The 17,605-nt window shown below is 41.6% G+C and overlaps 1 protein-coding gene across 1 annotated transcript; it reads right to left on the bottom strand.

The window, feature by feature from the left end:
* Nucleotides 1–3,515: 3,515 nt before the first annotated feature.
* LAMP3 (lysosomal associated membrane protein 3) lies at nucleotides 3,516–17,262 on the bottom strand. The gene is made up of 6 exons (XM_008493438.2): nucleotides 17,145–17,262; nucleotides 13,325–14,091; nucleotides 11,856–11,978; nucleotides 8,543–8,600; nucleotides 6,549–6,716; nucleotides 3,516–4,203 (listed from the first exon to the last, which is right to left on the bottom strand). Exons 1-6 carry the CDS (start codon nucleotides 17,188–17,190, stop codon nucleotides 4,064–4,066), a joined length of 1,302 nt encoding a protein of 433 aa, XP_008491660.1. The 5' UTR covers nucleotides 17,191–17,262; the 3' UTR covers nucleotides 3,516–4,063.
* Between the last annotated feature and the right edge of the window lie 343 nt (nucleotides 17,263–17,605).

Here is a 17,605-nt window from a genome sequence, read left to right as displayed (position 1 = left end):
ACATAAAACAGAGGTGGCAGAGGAGTTTACACTTTTAACATTAGAACTAATGGAAGAGGCAAATTAATTTATGTTCCAAATTTGCTCCTGGTGTAGACATCCTGCAAGCCTGGCTTCTAGGGCTTGCGAATTCAAGCAGTATCACCAGATCATCCGTGTACAGAGGTGTTTTGAAAGTGCGATGTAACAAAACCAAAATGCAGACCAAAAAAATTTTTAATAAAACCAAAATAATTTTCTCACTGACACCACTAACATGCTTGAGGCACTGTGATGAACCTAGTGATGTACTGGGTAGGTTGGACATGGTTTATTTTATTGTGGAAACTTTGCATATTTTGATAGCTGCTTTAGATTATTGATTTGAGGACTTTTCTCATTATTTTTTTTTCCGTGAGCAGATTATGGACATAATAATTTGTTTCAAATATGAATTCATATTCCTTGAAATTAAAAAAAATCCCATTCCATGGCAAAACGAGCAAGGTTAAATATTGGCTGGTTCATGAATCACAGTGTTCAGAAATGTCTATCATACAGCAAAGCTGAGACGCAAAAGCAAGATCTGTCTGTTTAATCTCCACACATATTCTGGCTCAGATTGAAAACTTTCCTTTTTTCCAACAGTCAATTATTTTGTTTCTCCTTTATAAAATTTTGAAGAAAGTATTACATGAGAAACGGATCCAATTAAATTATAATTTCATAAAATACTGAAGATCTACCAATTTCATTGGCAATGGAACTTACAGAAAAATGTAAATAAGCAAATTCGTGTGGCTTGTGCCCCAGAGCCTTTTGGTTAGATTGTACTTGTATTTTCAACTTGTGTTTTCAGGTGAAAGAACACACCAGAAATAAAATAATTGCACAGCAATGCACACTTTAATGACTACATGCAACCTTTATTGTAGGAATGCCAAATCAGAAAAATAAAAATCATATTTTCTGATAGCAAATTAATTTTTAGCAACCGTATATTATGGCAAGCTAGAAGCGATCAATCAAACCACTGTCATACACTCACGATGCTTATCCACATCTCCCTTCCCCTTTCAAGCAGAATTAATAGCTGCTTTTTCATTTGTATGGTGCTTTTTTAGAGAGTTTTTGCTCAAAATATTTCCTCAGACAAGAAAGATATTTAAAGGCAAAAGTTTGGCAACCAAGACCAATTACACCCATAGAGTCGTCCCACTGGGAGCAGAACCTCAAAGCAATTCCATTAGATAAAAAAAGTGCCATCTAACTAAATTCTGGCAGAAAATAAATGCAGGCATCATCAGCTTTAAAAGTTGCACATGGCAACACAGGGAGCAGCTGGGCTGTAATTCTAATTCAGTGTTAAATTCAGAAAGGCACCACTGCCTGCTACCCCCCATGCTAACAGACACCCCTCTGCAGGCTGTTGCTGTGGTTTGTGGCCAGGGAAGGAGGCAGCAGCAAGCAGTAACAGGGCTGCTGATGGTAGAAAGGTTTGCACTTCAGGGGCTGGGATCTCCTCATGCAGTAGGGAATTCTCCAATGGATCCTCTGCTACTGTAAAGCACAAACTCCATTGGATTAATTTTGCTGCATGTTGGCAGCATTTCATGGGAGCATCCAATCAGTTTATACCACATGCACTTCACCTCTGCTGTTCAGAGCAAGTGCAGAGTATTACTCATCTAGAAAGGGCAGAATGCAGCTTTATAAAAATAGCAAATAAATAACAGCAATTAAAAGCATAAGAAAAAATCAAATAAATCTGAATCTAAACATTTTTCACTATCAACAGTTTGATTCACTGTAGAAAGAGAGTGGGGGAAAAAAACATTAACCTTGCATCATCAGTAAAAATGCGAGGGTGGCAAAAGATAAAACACAGAATTATCAATCTTTAAGAGCCTTTCTCTGTCCTCATGGTGGTATCAAACATTTGAAGACTGAATATAAAGAAATTTTTCAAGTACAAATCATAAAAATGCTATATCCGTATCAGTAGAAGAAACAAACTGTACAGATCATGCAACTCAACAATCCAAACAGCAAACAGCACATGAAATAGGACTTAGTTTTGAATGGGAAAGATGTCTATTGATCACCAGTCAGAACAGTCTGGGGTCAGATCATGTGCAGGGCTCAATTTTCTGGCAGTATTTGTTATTAACACATCCAGATTGAACAGTCTGGGACAGTAACTTCACTATTGCATACACAGGCTCATTTTATAATGGAAACTCTTCGACATGCTTACTTTTCCTGTTGGATATCTCATCAATTCTTCTGGTTTTTTTAAAAGTGAATGCTTTAATAGAGTATAAAAATCTGTTTTCTGCACAACAGATTAATAACTAACTCTGAAATCTAGAGGGGTCTTACTAAGCTAAGGGCCTAAACAATGCCACAGAGTTCAGTGGGTGTTTGTCCACCAGCAGCAGGGAGGAAGAAGGCGAAAATAAGCTAAGGTTCATTGAGCAGTATTAACAGTGCTGAACCCTTTTACAAAACAATAATTCAAATATTCGAATTTCAATTTGAGTATTCAGCTGAATACAGTTGAAATCACTATATTTGTATTAAAAGTTTGAAAGTCTGGTATGGTATCTTGTGCTACTTTACCTTATAATCATATTTAGGGGTCTCCCTTGCTCGCAGCTGGTTCTGACTTCTGTCTCATGTTTCTTCAAATGCAAGTGTGCTTCAAAATTGTCTTTATCTTTCTTATTTATTGGCTCATTCAGACTCAAAAGGAACATTTCTGGTGACTGTTAATTACTTCCACAGCTATGAGTTATGTCAGTTATGGAACATAATGACCATGTTTCCTATTTGACCCAGACCAGCATCTTCTAGTTATTCATGGAATAGAAGGATTTCTTTTCTTTCTTAATTTAACTAATTAAATTCTGAATGGTTAAATATCAAATCTATTTTAAAAGCCCCTAAGGGAAGTTAAACTCACAAGATATTTTCACCAGTGAAAACCCAGTGAAGTTCCATTACCATTGATAATTGATCAGGATTTGGGCCATTATTAACAGAAGTTAATTTAACTCCCACTATTTCTATTTTGTTTAAATCTAGATTAAAGTAACAACAAAGAATTCTGGCTACTCCAGCCTTTTGGGTGTTTAAGGGGTGCCATTCCATGGTCCTTGTGCTGGAAAAACTTTTATTAGTGAAATTTAAGCCATACCCAAGCTCCTAAGGGGGAAGTGTGCTATTACTTAACATTTTCTATTTTGTAAATGTTTTTATATGTAATTTTGTACGATTTTGATGTCATTGGCTGCAGTGAGCAGATTGTTTGGTGTGTGCAGGTGTGTTCATGTGCACATTTGAGTATGTGTTTAGCTTTGTAAGTCTTTTGTGACAAGGAGATTTTTCCATGTTACAAAAAGAACATAAGCTGAATTAAATCTCAAAAGCACTTACTACCCTCATGTCTTCATCGTTGGTTTAGCAGGAAATGGAGTACAGAGTGCATTGATTATTGTGCTTTAAAGCAACTCCAAATTATTTCTGTATGAAAATCCAGCTGCTCAACTGTAAACACACCTGTAACCCTCATATTTACAGGGCTGGTAAGAACTTGCTTATGAATGGAAGTCACACTTAACACTCACCCTGAGACTTCAGCATACACAATATTCCCACAAGGCTTTCACTAAACTTTGTTTCAATGGGGTTGTCTGTATCTGTGGACCTCTGGTATATACACTACCTTTAAGAAATCTGATGGATTTTTGAGGGATGTTGATACTGCCTCCTTTAAGCTATTTTTAGGCATCTGATTTAGTTTGTGTGATTCCCTCCTTTGCTGGTGATATCAAGAATTTAGGCTCCTCACTTTGGTCCTCTGGACTGCACCTAAATTAGATGCTAAGAATAGTCTAAAGTATACAGTGTGAGTTCTCTCCTTCCCACCTTAGAGAAATATCTTCCAGAAATATTCATTAGCTTTAAACCCATGGTATCCTTCCACTTAAATATATGGCTTCACGGCAGTGAGATTGTCAGGTAGAGGATAAAACTCCTGTGACTTCTACTTGCTTCGCACATTTGGAAGTACAAGGGCACCTCAGATACGTTCATATCCTCTGTGAGGCTTCCTTCTGGAGATCAGGAATGTGGCAAATACAACAACAAACAATCCCAGGATACTCAGGCCCACAGCGATGGGAGCTGCTCTGCTGTTTCTATCAAGAAAACATTCTTCTTCTGAAAGTAAAGGGAGATCAGAGAATGTGTTACAGCAGAACACCATACTCCTAGACTATACATTTATCTTCCAGAAAAGTTACCAAATTCAAGCCAGAAGTTTCCAAAACCTTTTTTTCTCCTTTCTTTCTTTTGTTCTTTCTTTCTCTTTCCTTAGCTATACACTTTTATTTCTGGTGAATCTTACAGCAAGAAAACAATACTTGTCCCTTTTGAAATGGATACATTTCACCAGAGAATGACACTGCTCTTTTATGCCCACAGTAATTTTTTTAGCATGAAGATCAGTACACACACTGCAGGAAGCAGGAGGCTTCCTTGCTGATAGCAGATGTGAAGCATCACACTACAATGTTTAGGTGTGTAAATAAAGAGCAAGACTCTTCCTGCATAGACAAAAGCTGCCATTATGTGGCATCCAATGGCTTTTGCTGGTAAAACTATAAGGCCAGAGAAGGAAGGACATAGTCCATTGCACCATGAGGGCAGGAAGGATCCTAGCTGAGTCAGTATTTCCTCAGAAAAATAAAATTCTAATTGTTCTCTGTGTTTAGTTCAGAATATTTGTGGATAATTGTGGCTAACTCAGAACATCAAGAAATTAGGAAGGCAAAACCTTGGAATTAGTCCAGGGAGTTGCTTTAGCAGTACCATTGGAATTTTATTTACAAATGATGATATCAGAAATGGCTTTGACACATAAGAACCATCCAAAGATACATTCACTCCAAACAGTTGTCAGCTACAGAGGGAGGAAATCCTGAGTTCCTCAGACAGTCCCTACCTGAATGAATAATCAAGTTATCCTCTGATTAAGTGAAAACTAATTACTTAAAAATTAACTTCCTGACTGGAATAAATTGGCAGTTTTCTTATGGTGAGATTGCACCATCTAAGTCACTGACATAAATGGAGTATTTACCCAAGTAACAATGGCAAAAACAGTCTCAAACTCACAGTACAACAAATATAACCCTGGGAGTGAAGGCAAAGTCTGGGAATGATCCCTAATGTGTTATCCCAGAACTGGATCAGACCTACCTCTTCCATCTGATCTGTAGTAATGGTCCTTCCTTGGGCTCCAGGGAAAGACTGACCTCTAGCATGATGTGCTGGAGGGGAACCTGAGTAGCAAGTATCCTCTAAGTAGTGTGGCTTGATCAGCTAAACCCCACCCCACCACTTCAGCAGTGAATCCAGTTTATATCCAGGGTACAAGGGAGACCCAACAGCCTCTGCCCCTTGTGCTTCCTGTGACTATTCCAAGGCAGATTCAACAGAGCTCTAAGACAAAAGTCTCTGTTGTTATTGTCTAATTTTGTCACAGATTGCAGCTTAGCTTGAGCTTTTCCCCAGTGGGAATCTTTACACCAACAGCAGGCAGTTGGCCCAGGGAGCATGTGGAGTGCATGGCATCATGTCACAGCTCCAGAACCTCCACACTGCTCTCCCCCAAATCCGATCCTCTTCTCCTCTGCTTCAGCTGATGATTTCATGTGATGCAATGTCACAGAGCCAAAGGCATCAGTGTTCTACTAGATGCTGCCTTCTAAAAACTTTGTCTGGCTAATGTGCTCTGCTGTTAAGGAAGTCAGCTGAAATGTATTTGCATTGGAGAAATGTTTGAATTGGTTATTTTGCTTTGATGAAACCTTTGACTATGAACTCTAGAAACTGGTTCTGATATACTGAAGCACAGTTCAAAAGACACTTTTACAGCTTTCCAGACTCAGACAAACCACGCTCTTGATCTAACATTGCTGCAGCCTGTACAAAATTGTAAGGAACTTGAAACCAGTGATCACTAGGGTTTTCTCTTTCTTCCTCTTTTAAAGGTAAGCAAATCAGAAGCAACAGAAGTGAAACCACCAGTTGAGACACAAGATAGGAAGAGGCTAGTGATGTGTATAGAATCATTCCTTCTTTGGGGATTTTGGCTTTCAAATCTGCATACACAGCAGAGGTATGTAACAGTTTCATAACTATTTATTCACCACTGGGGAATTGTTCCAGAGGTGGTAGCTGCTTTATTAGCCCTTTGATTGAGAGCAAAACTGATTAGCAGAGATTAGTCTGAACTTTTGGGGGATCGGGGAGAGGGAATCTTTCTAAGCTCTCTTTCTGCTACAGGTGAGGCTCTGAAAAAAGTAGAAAAGGGTGAGAATACAGCAGTGGACAGGTTACAGTATTTGATTTGGGAACAATTACAAAGCTGTGGTTGTGCTATAGGTATAACAGAATCACCATATGTGCATGGTTATAAATCTAGCAGATTACATCTATCAGGCTACTAGAGTGCTGGCCGGTAGATCTTAGAAGGGTGGGAAAGTTATCCTTCTACTTACCTTTTCCAAACTGGTTGCCGATAATATCAAATGCCTGCAGTTGCATATTAACAAACAGTAGCTGGAAGTTCTCCTCCAAGACAAAGGTTTGCTTCTTGGCACATTTAAAGGAATTCCCCAGCTTTGTTGTAAACAGCTTCTCGTTTATGGCTGCAAAGTACAGCATACCTGGAGGCCATAGAGACAAAGGAGAATCCACAATAACTGTTGCAACAAACATTTTTTCTGAGAGGTATCAGAGGATCCTGGGTGCTTTGGCAGAGCAGCAGCAGAAGCAAGCAAAGCATGGACATTTTCTCCATAATGCATCAGTTATATTTTTTCCATGTTTAAAGGAGTGCTTAATTGTTCATAGGCAACTCAGCTGAGACTGGATCTGAAAAAGCGGCTCAAAGTTGAGATGCTTCATCAAATCATTCAATACTCAAAGGAGCAAACAGCTATCTTAGGTCTCCAGCATGGCTGTTTCCAGACAAAACATACTGATACTACCTCTAGCATGAAAAATTGGCATATCTAGTCTGTATTGCTTTGTGCATTAAAAATGATTTTAAAATATTTTATTGTCACAGTACTTTACAGAAAATACGGCTCAAGTTCAAAGTGTGAAAAGATCCGGTATCCTGGGCATATCCTTTATGCATAAGCTCCTCTGAAAGCAGATAAACCACTTGAAGACAGTATTATCCACATCTCCAACTCTACATCAATTTGTCTCACCCATATCTCCAAGCACCATAGCGTGCAGCACACTCTTGGTCCTCTTCAGTCAAAATCAACACACCAATGTGACCTAATACAATTAATTCAGTATTTTAACCTAAGAAAAGGCACAGGCTTGCTCACTGCAAAAAAACTGTTGGAGGGCTGCGAAATGGCAACATCTGGCAGAGAGGCAGAAACAAACAGCCAGGGATAGCAATGTCTTTTGCTAACGCCACTGTGGAGGACTCCAAGTATACGTGAGGATTTAAAACCTTATGATTAAGCCAATTAGTATCTATTTGGTGCAGTTTGCACAAGAAAACTCCAGTTTTTTAGGCTGAGAACATCCCTAGAAGATGTCTTTTGGATCAACTTTAAGTGTTGCAGATCAGAGTAGGCTCTATTTCAGTGCTCATTAGTGAGAAGAAGAATAGGTACTGAGCTCCCAAGAAGTTCAGTGCTACTGGGACATGCCTGATCAAGCTCCTGATTTGCTTTTCTTTTTTCAGTAACAAGTCAATCCAAATACTTATAGGTAACAAATGGAGAAGTGACATAATACAGTCGTTAACCTGCAACAGATTTGATATACTGGGAAGCATTTGTGCAAAATTAATGTCACAGAAGATCTGAACTGATGGCTCAGAATTTTTCTCTAACATAAATGATGTTCTTTTAGCGTTTCTTGGGAGGTAACATCTGGAGGCAGCTCCTGACTGTTCAGATGGTGAGAAGTAGGGCTAGATCAGAAAATGAAAATCTGATTGCTTGAGAAAAGCACAGACATGGCCTAGAATTTCAGAATGGTTTAAAAAACTTCAGCCTGAGTCTGGCTCTTATTTTTGCCAAACAAAAATGTCAGAAATACCTCTGCTCCATATTGGTATATTTAAATCTGGATCCAGCTCTGCATTTCTGTGATCCAGATACTGCATTCATTTAGCTTGCATATGAGGTTGGAAAAACACATACAACTGAATTGTAATCACAGCATTTTTGTGTGTTTGCAGACAAATACTTCGAGGACTGTTTTATATCTTAAATTTAGGTTTGAGGTAATTCTGAGAGATATGGGACAGGGAAAGTTTTAGAGAATAAAAGAAAAATTGAAAAAATCTGATGCAAATGCAGCCCTATTGCTTTTTTTCCATTTTTATATCATCAGGTGTAGGTGAATGGCATATTAAAACTTCACAAAATACATAATTTTCAAAATTCAGTATTTAAAAGCCTATCCCAGACCCAGATATCAGTTTGATATCAAATTAAGACAGAGTAAAATCACTGACCGTCTGAAGATAACTGTAAACTGGTCTCAATTTCACTGACATAGTACACTGGTTCTTGCTGCAAAAGAAGATATAACTTTATTCATAATGCATCCCAATATTTGTGAAAAAGTTACACTTCACCACAGTAAAATGGTCACACAGAAATTACCAAAGAAACACATTGTAAAGTCTCAACTTCAAGCCTTAAGAATGAACTTGCTTGGATGTGTTGCTTTTTCTTTTCCTAGTCATCCATCTAATAGGTAAGAATCTGGTGTAATGCAGCAATGCCAGCCACATCACAAATTCTGTTCAGTTCAGTAAAACTGGACCGTGAAGGTGTGATTTGGACACCTCAAGGCAGACATTTGTGAAATATTGTGGTAACCAAAAATAGGAGGGATCTAATAGCATACATTGTCCAAATTAACAGGCATGGGATAAGGCAAATTGATTTTTTTACAGGTTCTGCTTTTCTTGAGAGCCCCACAGTGCTCTCCTGATTAATCCTGCACTTGTCTGAATCCATTCTGCCCTGCAGCCTGACTTGCAGGACCTAAGCCCACTCTCCAGACTCTTGGCACTGCAGTTCACTTTATGTGTATATGCCCATCCCTTGAGCAAACTGCAGAAAGCAGCCCTGCTCCTGCATTCATCATTGTTTCAAACTGGGAGACATCCAGCAACAAGCTGAGAGCTGAAAGCTCATTTCATGTTAACAACACTCATTTCTGATTTTGCCTGCCAACAGCAGTCATTACAAATGAGGAAACAGCAACCTGGGGAGACATAACTGTTCTTTCCACTCTGCAGACACCCTTGTTGCTGGATGGCTTTTTTTCATATGTCTGCAGACTGCTGATATGGAAAGCACCTGGTGCAACAACATGGAGCAAAATCTCCATCTGACTGTCCTGCCTGCATATGTCTTAAAACCCTGCTGCAACCTGAACACTGTCCTCCCCTGGACTGTCACAGACTGAGACCCAGCCCTAGGAGCTTTTCCCCACTAACAGTGTTGGAGTACAATGTGAGTCTTGCTGTAGCAGCCCTGCTCTTCATTTTAACCCTGGCTGTGAGGACCCTCACAGTGAAGTGTGCCCACAGAGCTGGGAGTGCAGCTGCTGGAGAAATGGCAGCAGACATGAATGTCTCCTGTGCACCCTGCTTTAATGCTAGGCAGTTTAAGAGCTGGTAGGATGGAATGGGGAAATTTAAGAAAAAAGTACACCAGAGAAGAGGTACTCAGAATTATTCTTTCTAAAAGATGTAAGTCAAATATTACCATTTTTTTTGGCAGCAGCCAAACAGTTGGGTTTGGACTCAGTAACTTTGCTTGGGAAAAACACCTGCTCCTACTTCACATCTTATGGGTTCGTTACAAAACTTCCTTTTTTCAAGTTCTTTACAGAAGGCAGCTGGTGAGTACCAAGCCAGCCACTCTCCTTCTGCTTCCCCCTCAGCACTGAAGCCCTGGGGCCTCATCCAGGTCCTCTTTCACCAGTGAAAATCAGAAGTGCCACCACTGGAGCACTCCTGGTTCAAAGTGATTTGAGGAGCTGTGATGGCCAAACACATAAAAAACAGCAGGAAATTATTTCTTATTGACTTGAATTCAAAGTCTAAGCCAAGCCCTGCTACGCTTTTAAGGCTTATCTTTTAAGTAAAGAGAGGATTGTCTCATGCTGAGCCAATATCCACCTTTTTCAGGGCTGGACAGGTCAAGTACCTCCTAAAGGTTCACATCACCCTCCTTAGCACTGTTAGAAGCTGGGGCTTTCATGGGTACTTGAATCACCAGACTTTTTATAAGGATCCTTGTAACACAGAAAATGCTCCTCTTGTTTCAGGAAGCAGTCAGTGCAAACACTCATGGTCTGAACTGCTCCTTTGTTTTAAAACAGCTCCTTAATTTTTTTACCCCACTTTTTCTCTGCAGCTTTTAGAAAACTTTCTGCCATAAACTAAAATCAGGACTATTATTAATTGTAATCTTTTCCCTGCTCAAGCATTAGTGACACAAGTAGGGTATAATTTGCTGTTACCTCTTGAAATTTGTGTGGGAATGACCAATTATAAACATCTGTACTTTTCTTACCTGTCACTAATTTGAGGTTGGAACCAGGCTGTAAGACTGACCTTTTGGCTTGATTAACTGAAGGACTCAGATTTGCAGTGCTGGCCAGATTCAGCTCCACACTGCTCTGGAGCTCCAGGACATGACCTTAATGCATGTTACATTCAGTCAGAGTTCGATGGGATCCAGCCTGTGCAGTATTCCTCTCTGCCCATTAATACCTTCTAAAATGTGTAAACTTTGTAAATGTTTGAGGAAGCAAGACAATGGCTGCACTCAGCAATTTTCTGCTGTGGTTATAACAGCAGAAGCACTCTTGGTAGCTTATGTTAAAGCCTCATCCACATGCAGTATGGTCCTAGTGAGGAACATGGAATCAACAGACCCAGAAAGAAAGCTCATTTTCCCCTGTGTAAGCAGGGCCTCTCTCTTGCCCAAGTTTCTGTGTGCACTTGTAAGCCCCCCTGGTGTGGTACATTTTAAGGTTACTTATCTGCAATTTTGTTGCTGTAGTTCACTTGTATGGCATTTTCCACTCAGAAATTAGATTAAATTAGGCCCTTTAAACTGTGGATGGGATGTGGCTCCTTGGCACTTACAGCCGCACAGGCTGCCCTTTGGATTTAACAACTACAGTGGGCTCTTGGCTGGACAGCTGTGATACTTGGCATTTATGGGAACAAAGGCCTAACCTCACCTGCATTCAGGTGATCCCTGAGGTGCCATTTCATAAGAGCAACTTGGTAGTGTGAGTCAGAGCTCCTGGCAGACACACCTTGTGCCTGAGCAGGGACTTCAGCCCCAGTGCAAACAGCAGACCTGGCCTTTCCTACCACAGAATTTTTGCAGAGGTAAAAACGGGGAGCCGGATTTTGCTTGAGGCTGTTCCTAGACTTTGTGTTGTTAGATGGGTCACTTTCTATCACAGGATGACCAGGCACTGTACTTACCCTTCATGGTACATACAAACCTTTCCAGATTGAAAGTTCTAATAGACAAGAGATGATTTAATGTTGAAGTTTGCCCTGCTCTGAGCAGGGTGTTGAACCCGTGGCCTCCAAGGTCCAACCTAAATTAGCCCATGGTTCTATGCATCTAGCCTCTTGAGAAGGACAGGAGTACCTTATACACATGTGGAAAGCTGGCATAGAGATGGATGAAATACCTTTTTCCACAGCATAAGCTGGATCAAAGGCAGCCTAAGTCCCAGCTCCCCAGTCCTAAACACACCTTCCCTCTAAGTGCAGCAATTACCTTTACAAAGGTGAAATTTATAAATCCTCCACAGAAAGTTAAGTTCAGCTCAGCCTGCACCTTCCCACAGCTGCCAGATGTCTGTGTGGTGTTGGGATTGACAGACATGTACTCCATCTGCTTCTGTGGAGAGAAGAGACATTGCAGGGCTGCTGGTGAGGAAGAAGGGGGAAACTTAATATGAAACACAGATATTTATAGCTACTTTTCTTTCCCCCCTCCCCCCCCCCAGACAAGCTCTGTGTGGCTAAATGAACAAGCCAGTGGTGGTGGCAGCCTAATTGCTGTCTGCCAGGGTTGTTCCCCGCTCATAACCCAGCACTATGGCTTTTCTGACACACTCCCCAGCTGTCCAGTGGGCAGAAAATAATAGTTTTCTACTCATTCGGTGAAATGATATGATTCAGAGCAGGGGAGGATGAGCACCAGTGGTAACTGAAAAAGAGGGAGCAGTGAGAACTCGTGCATGAAGGCAGAGGAAAGATCAGACAGAGCCAGGTATGGGTCAGGTTGGCTTTGATATACAATGCTTGTCCTATCACCCTGGGCTCCTCATTATGTCCCCCTAAGATCATCTCTAGCATTTGCCAAACCACATTGTTGACAAGGAGAGCTCTGCAGCCCTGAATTCCCAATTCAGCCCCTTTGGCTTATCTCAAACAAATCTTATTTTTGTAATAAACATCTCACTGTGGTCTGGTGAGGTTGGGAATAATGCTCCCTGCCTGGCTCCCACCAGGACAAGGGATGAAAATTACTTCCACAAGCATGAGATATTCATCCCATGTTAGAAATTTTCAAACCTCAGGCAAGAATATTTGAATTTATAATGGGGATGTCTTGAGGTGTACACTCTCCAGATCTGGAAGATGTAACCCCACATATTGTATTAATGGACATTACCATACCTTAACTGAGGGAAATAATCACAATTTCAGGTTTTATAACATCTTTTGCTGAATCATTCCCAGTGAGCCATAGCTAGGAGAGGGTACCAGCTCCCCAGGACCCCGGCTCTGATCCAGCCTGGCAGTTCCTATGATCCTAAGATCCCCATGCATGAACATCAAGGCAATCCACCTCTGAATTGCCTGTGAAATGACAATTTCTTGCTTTCATTGCAATTCACAATGTAAAGCCCTTCAGTGAGGTCAATTCAGATTTTAACTAATCTCCTGTTCTGGAAACACAGATGATGCTGAAGGCTGATCTGGCCTCCTCCCCCCAAATATTGTGCCCAGGCATACATCATTGAAATAAGAAAGCACCCATACATCCCACTGACAACATCATGCAAACCCAAGAACAGCAGCTCAGATGCTGCGTACAGAAATGGTCTTAGACTGTTAGAAACCCACTATTTTTATCATAGAAACTAACGTCTGAAAATTGTTTTGAAAGAAGTATAAATTCCAGCTAATAAAGAAACAGTCTTTACAAAGCTCAGGCTTGTAGCCCTTCCTTCTCACCTTCTGTGTATTTTGAGCCATCAGTTGCAAACCCATGACTGCTTTGATGCAGGTCCTGTTCCCACTGGAAATGGTGTATGTGCCAGGGGGGATGGGAGGAGGCTGTGGTGCAAGAGTGGGTCTCAATGTCATCGTAGTAGGTGGGGTGCTTGTTTGCACCCCTGGATCAATGGTTGTGTTGATCATGGCTGTGGCTGTTGGACTTTTAGGTGCTGTTGTTTGATTTCCTGTGGTGGGCTTTACAGTTAGAATGGTGATGGCAACAGTAGTTATGGCAGCCTCTGTCATTCGTGTATTTGGTGCTGTGTTTGGGGCAGCCACAGTCATTGCTGTGCTCACGTGTGCTCCAGATTGCTTGGCTGAGGACATCAGCTGTGTGGTTGTCTTCTTCACTGCAGCTGTAGCTGTTTCCAATGCCTGGGTTGAAGCCTGATGAGATTCTGTTGCATCGTCCCCTGATGTTGTGGGTGCCACTGTGGGAGATTCCTCATTTGTGACTTGTGTGGTGCCTGCTCCTGCCTGGGCTGTCATGTGATGAGCTGGTGCTGTTGTTGTCTGACTCAGGCCTGTTGTCTGCACAGCTGTTTCATGGCTTATGGCTGTTGTTTTAAGAGAGCCTGTGCTATTAAAATGAGTTTTGGTGACTTGGTGAGGTGAAGATTGGTAAAGGGAAAGTGGTTGAGCAAAAGCAGCTGCATGGTGGGAGGATATGGTTTCTGGAGACAGTTCATCCCCCAGGGCCACTTTAGAAAAGCAGGGAGAAAACGCTGCAAAATAAAAAATAAGTCAGTAGTCTAAAACCCTCTGTGTTTAACATCTCTGTTGTTACCCACAATATAACTGCACTGATTTTGTTATCAGTTAGGTGACATGATTTTTACTTCTGTAGAAGCCAGAGGATGCCAGAGGTGTGAGCAGGCCTTGTGCAATCCCCAGGCAGCACAAGGATTCCCTTGGAGCCAGTAGTACAGCAGAATTTGCTGGAAGCAGATGATTAGGGTTTAAGGAAGGTGCAATGGATGTAATGGATGATCTAGTGATTGGTTACTTACCAAGAAAGGATGGGGAAAGGGAACAGTGCATGTGAAGGAAGCGAGGCAGCATAAAGGTCTTACAGTGATTTACAGTAGTTTGGTAAACCAATCTGGGAGACAGGGAAATTCCAGATATTTGTTTATGGTTTTTTTGTAGCTAGCTTGAAGTGTCAAGTTCCTCCTCCAAACACTCCAAACAAGAAAGAAAAATCCCTCTGCGTGATGGAAATCAGAGCCATAGATCCGTTGCCAAATACCAGCCATAGCTTCATCTAAATGTATCAGCATGATAGATATGAAAAGGAAGAAGTTGCAATTTTCACTCTTTTCTCCCCTAAAAGTTTGCAAAATAATCCATATTTAAATTTCCACAAACCTATAATAGTCAGTACTTCTTAGTTTTTAGTTCATAGATTGGTTTCAGTGACTGACTAGCTAACATTTATCTTACAGAGGTAGACATATTATTTCATTAACATCTGGATGCCACCCACAGGTTTTAAATGAAACTTCATTTTCCCCAAAAGATCATATCAACCTATTTTTCACTAGAGGAACATTCATCCTCACAGAGTGACTGAGAGGTAAAGTCAGAAATGTCTTTGGGGTGTCCCATGGCTTGTGTTCACCAGGTGACCTGGAGACAGTTCCTCCAGCCTCCTGCAGCTCTCCCCAGCATTTTGGGTACAGCCATGCTGCTAAACCTGTTGGCTTGGCCCTGAGCTCCCAGGCATGAGTAAGGATTGCTCTCTGTTGATCTCACTTGTTGTTCCTGGCTCTTCTTGAGTCACTGTTGGAGGTAGTTCAGGGGCAGGTGGGCCCATGGGATTCCTGACCTACCCTCCAACTGAGGCTTCACCATGCTCCCTCAGCATTGCAGCATTGGCTCTTGGGGAGCCAGGCACAACCCAGTAAAGGAGCTGCCTGATCACGTCCCCCCCACAGCCCTTTCATAGCTCTGCTGCCAAAAAGGGGCCACAGAGCAACAACAAATTGCACTTCTGCAGCCCCCTGGAAGTCTCCTTTTTCCTAAATATTTTTCCTTCTTTTTTTCCTATGAGGCCATCTCAAAACTTCATATTGACCAGGAACACGTGCTCCTGGAGCAAGCAGCTGCAATCCCTTCATCTCACCTGGGCTTCAAAGTTGTGTGTTACACATGCTGAGGGCTGTGTTTCTGTGAGCAATGCTTCCAAACAAAACTCTCAGAAAAGGCTCACGGCAGGTCTCAGAAATTCACTGTCCCAAACCTGGGCCTAAAGTTCCCCTTTTTCATGCTTTGGGGATAGGTTTCAGTCCATGCCAGCACAGAAAGGTCACTGCTCTGCTCCCAGGCATTATGGTAGGAAACGGGGTGCTCAGTGCTGTGATCTGGCTGTGGCATTTCTCAGCTTCTCAGCCTGTAATGGGGTGGGTGAAAAAACTACTGCCAAGGATTTTTCCCCCTTCTTATCTAACCTCACACTCATGCTGCTGAGCAGCCCAGCAGGTTTGTTCTGCTTTCTTGCTGCCCAGAAGAAATGCTCATGTTTAGTTTACTGGTTTTGCCAGGGCACAAAACCCTGACTTAGCTTCTACAGTCACTGAGAACACACTCACTGGCTCTGGCTGCTCTAATTTGAATCCTCAAAGAACTGAAAAAACACCAAGATTTTCCTCCACCATAGAAGCAGTTTCTTAAACCTAAAACTTATCAGGCTTTTATGCTTTAAACTCTAGCTATGTTTTAGTCTCTATCTGCACAGAAAGACTTAACTTCATAGCATCAATAAAGCATTAAAACAAATTATTAAATGAATGATCAAAAATTTATAAGAAGCTGAAGAAACTAATTCATTCTGGTTGAAAATATCCTTGTTGACCACTGAGTTATTAGTATTACTTCTCTCAGTTTGATCTTGCTCTCCTTTCATGTACAGATTTTGTGGATACTTGAGCAGACTCTGGCTATGGAGGGGGTTTAGGGAAGCAAAGCAGATCCAGTGGGAGCTTCTTGTGGTTGAGTCCCTTGGCATGAGGAGTCACTGCATGGGGAGGGGGACAGGGGATGTTTCTTGTGTGCCAGTGGCAAAACCCACTGCAGAAATCCAGCACCTCACCAGTGCTTACACAGATTTTTGCCATTACACAGATCAAATCACACTCTGTCCTTCTTCACCTGGCAGATTTTATACTGCTGCAGGTGTTGAGGGATGACTTAACATGACTTAACATGTCCTTGCCCAAGCTGGCTTAATATATTTTCACAGAGCAACATTAAGGACTGAATGGAGACTTTGGTGTGGTTTGTCATTGAGATAAGCAGCAGCCTGCCTCCTCCAAGCCCCCCGCCTCACTCTTGCTTTCCTGATCATGGTCTGCATCTTGTGATGCAGACAACTTAATAATTTGAGCAATGAGTCCTTAGTTTTTCTTCTGCTTGTCTCACTCAAGACTTTCAGTCAGTTCTGCTTCTGCAGAAATTATTTTTAATTAAGAAAAGCAAACCCCAAAAGGTCTGCTTCTAGTTTTGAACTGACTCCATCATATAGTCAGTTTTTATTTGTCACCGCACAGTGCAAGGGAAAATACACAGGAAAATATCAGACCAGGTCTATACCAGCTGCAATTAAATGCAGTTATAGTTACTTGATAATAGTGTGACTTTAGTAATAGCATCCTTACTGCTAGCAACAAAATTATTTAAAGTTTCCAGTCTGTTAGCGGATGTCCTGACTGAAAAGAAACAAAACTACCATAGTCTCTATATCATTTTTCTGATAGAAATATTGGAGGATGTTACTCACCACAGGCAAAGGTGAGCAGGATGAGCTGCTCTGTGCTCCTCGCCATGGCCAGCACAGCTGCAGGTGTGAGAGGTGCTGCTTCTGAGTGCAGAGAGGGTGGAAAGGAAATCAGGGTTTCCTTGGGACTCAAAAGTTTCACTTGATGCAGGGAGCGCTCAGTCACATGGCTGGAAAGGAGGTGGAGAGAGAGGGGGGACTGGTGTTTCTTGTCTGCAAGCTATGATAGAGGGAAATAAATTATGGTTAGGAAAGAAAGTGAAAACAGGCTGGGCTAACTGGGGCGAGGACAGGCTCTCATTCTGCAGCTGCAACCTAGGGCTCTTCAAGGCCATGTAAAGCTTTATGCATCTCTTTCCAGCTTTGGTAACCTGGTGCAGTTTTGTTTTGGTTTTTTTTTTCTCCTTCTTTAGGCACAAACTCCTTTTATGTTAAGGCACAGAAGGGAGAAGTGTGATTGAGCT

The sequence above is a fragment of the Calypte anna genome, chromosome 9 (genome assembly GCF_003957555.1).
Source record: "Calypte anna isolate BGI_N300 chromosome 9, bCalAnn1_v1.p, whole genome shotgun sequence".
Lineage (NCBI taxonomy): Eukaryota > Metazoa > Chordata > Aves > Apodiformes > Trochilidae > Calypte > Calypte anna.
Note: the sequence above shows the minus strand (reverse complement) of the source record. Positions and strands in the feature narration are given on the sequence as shown.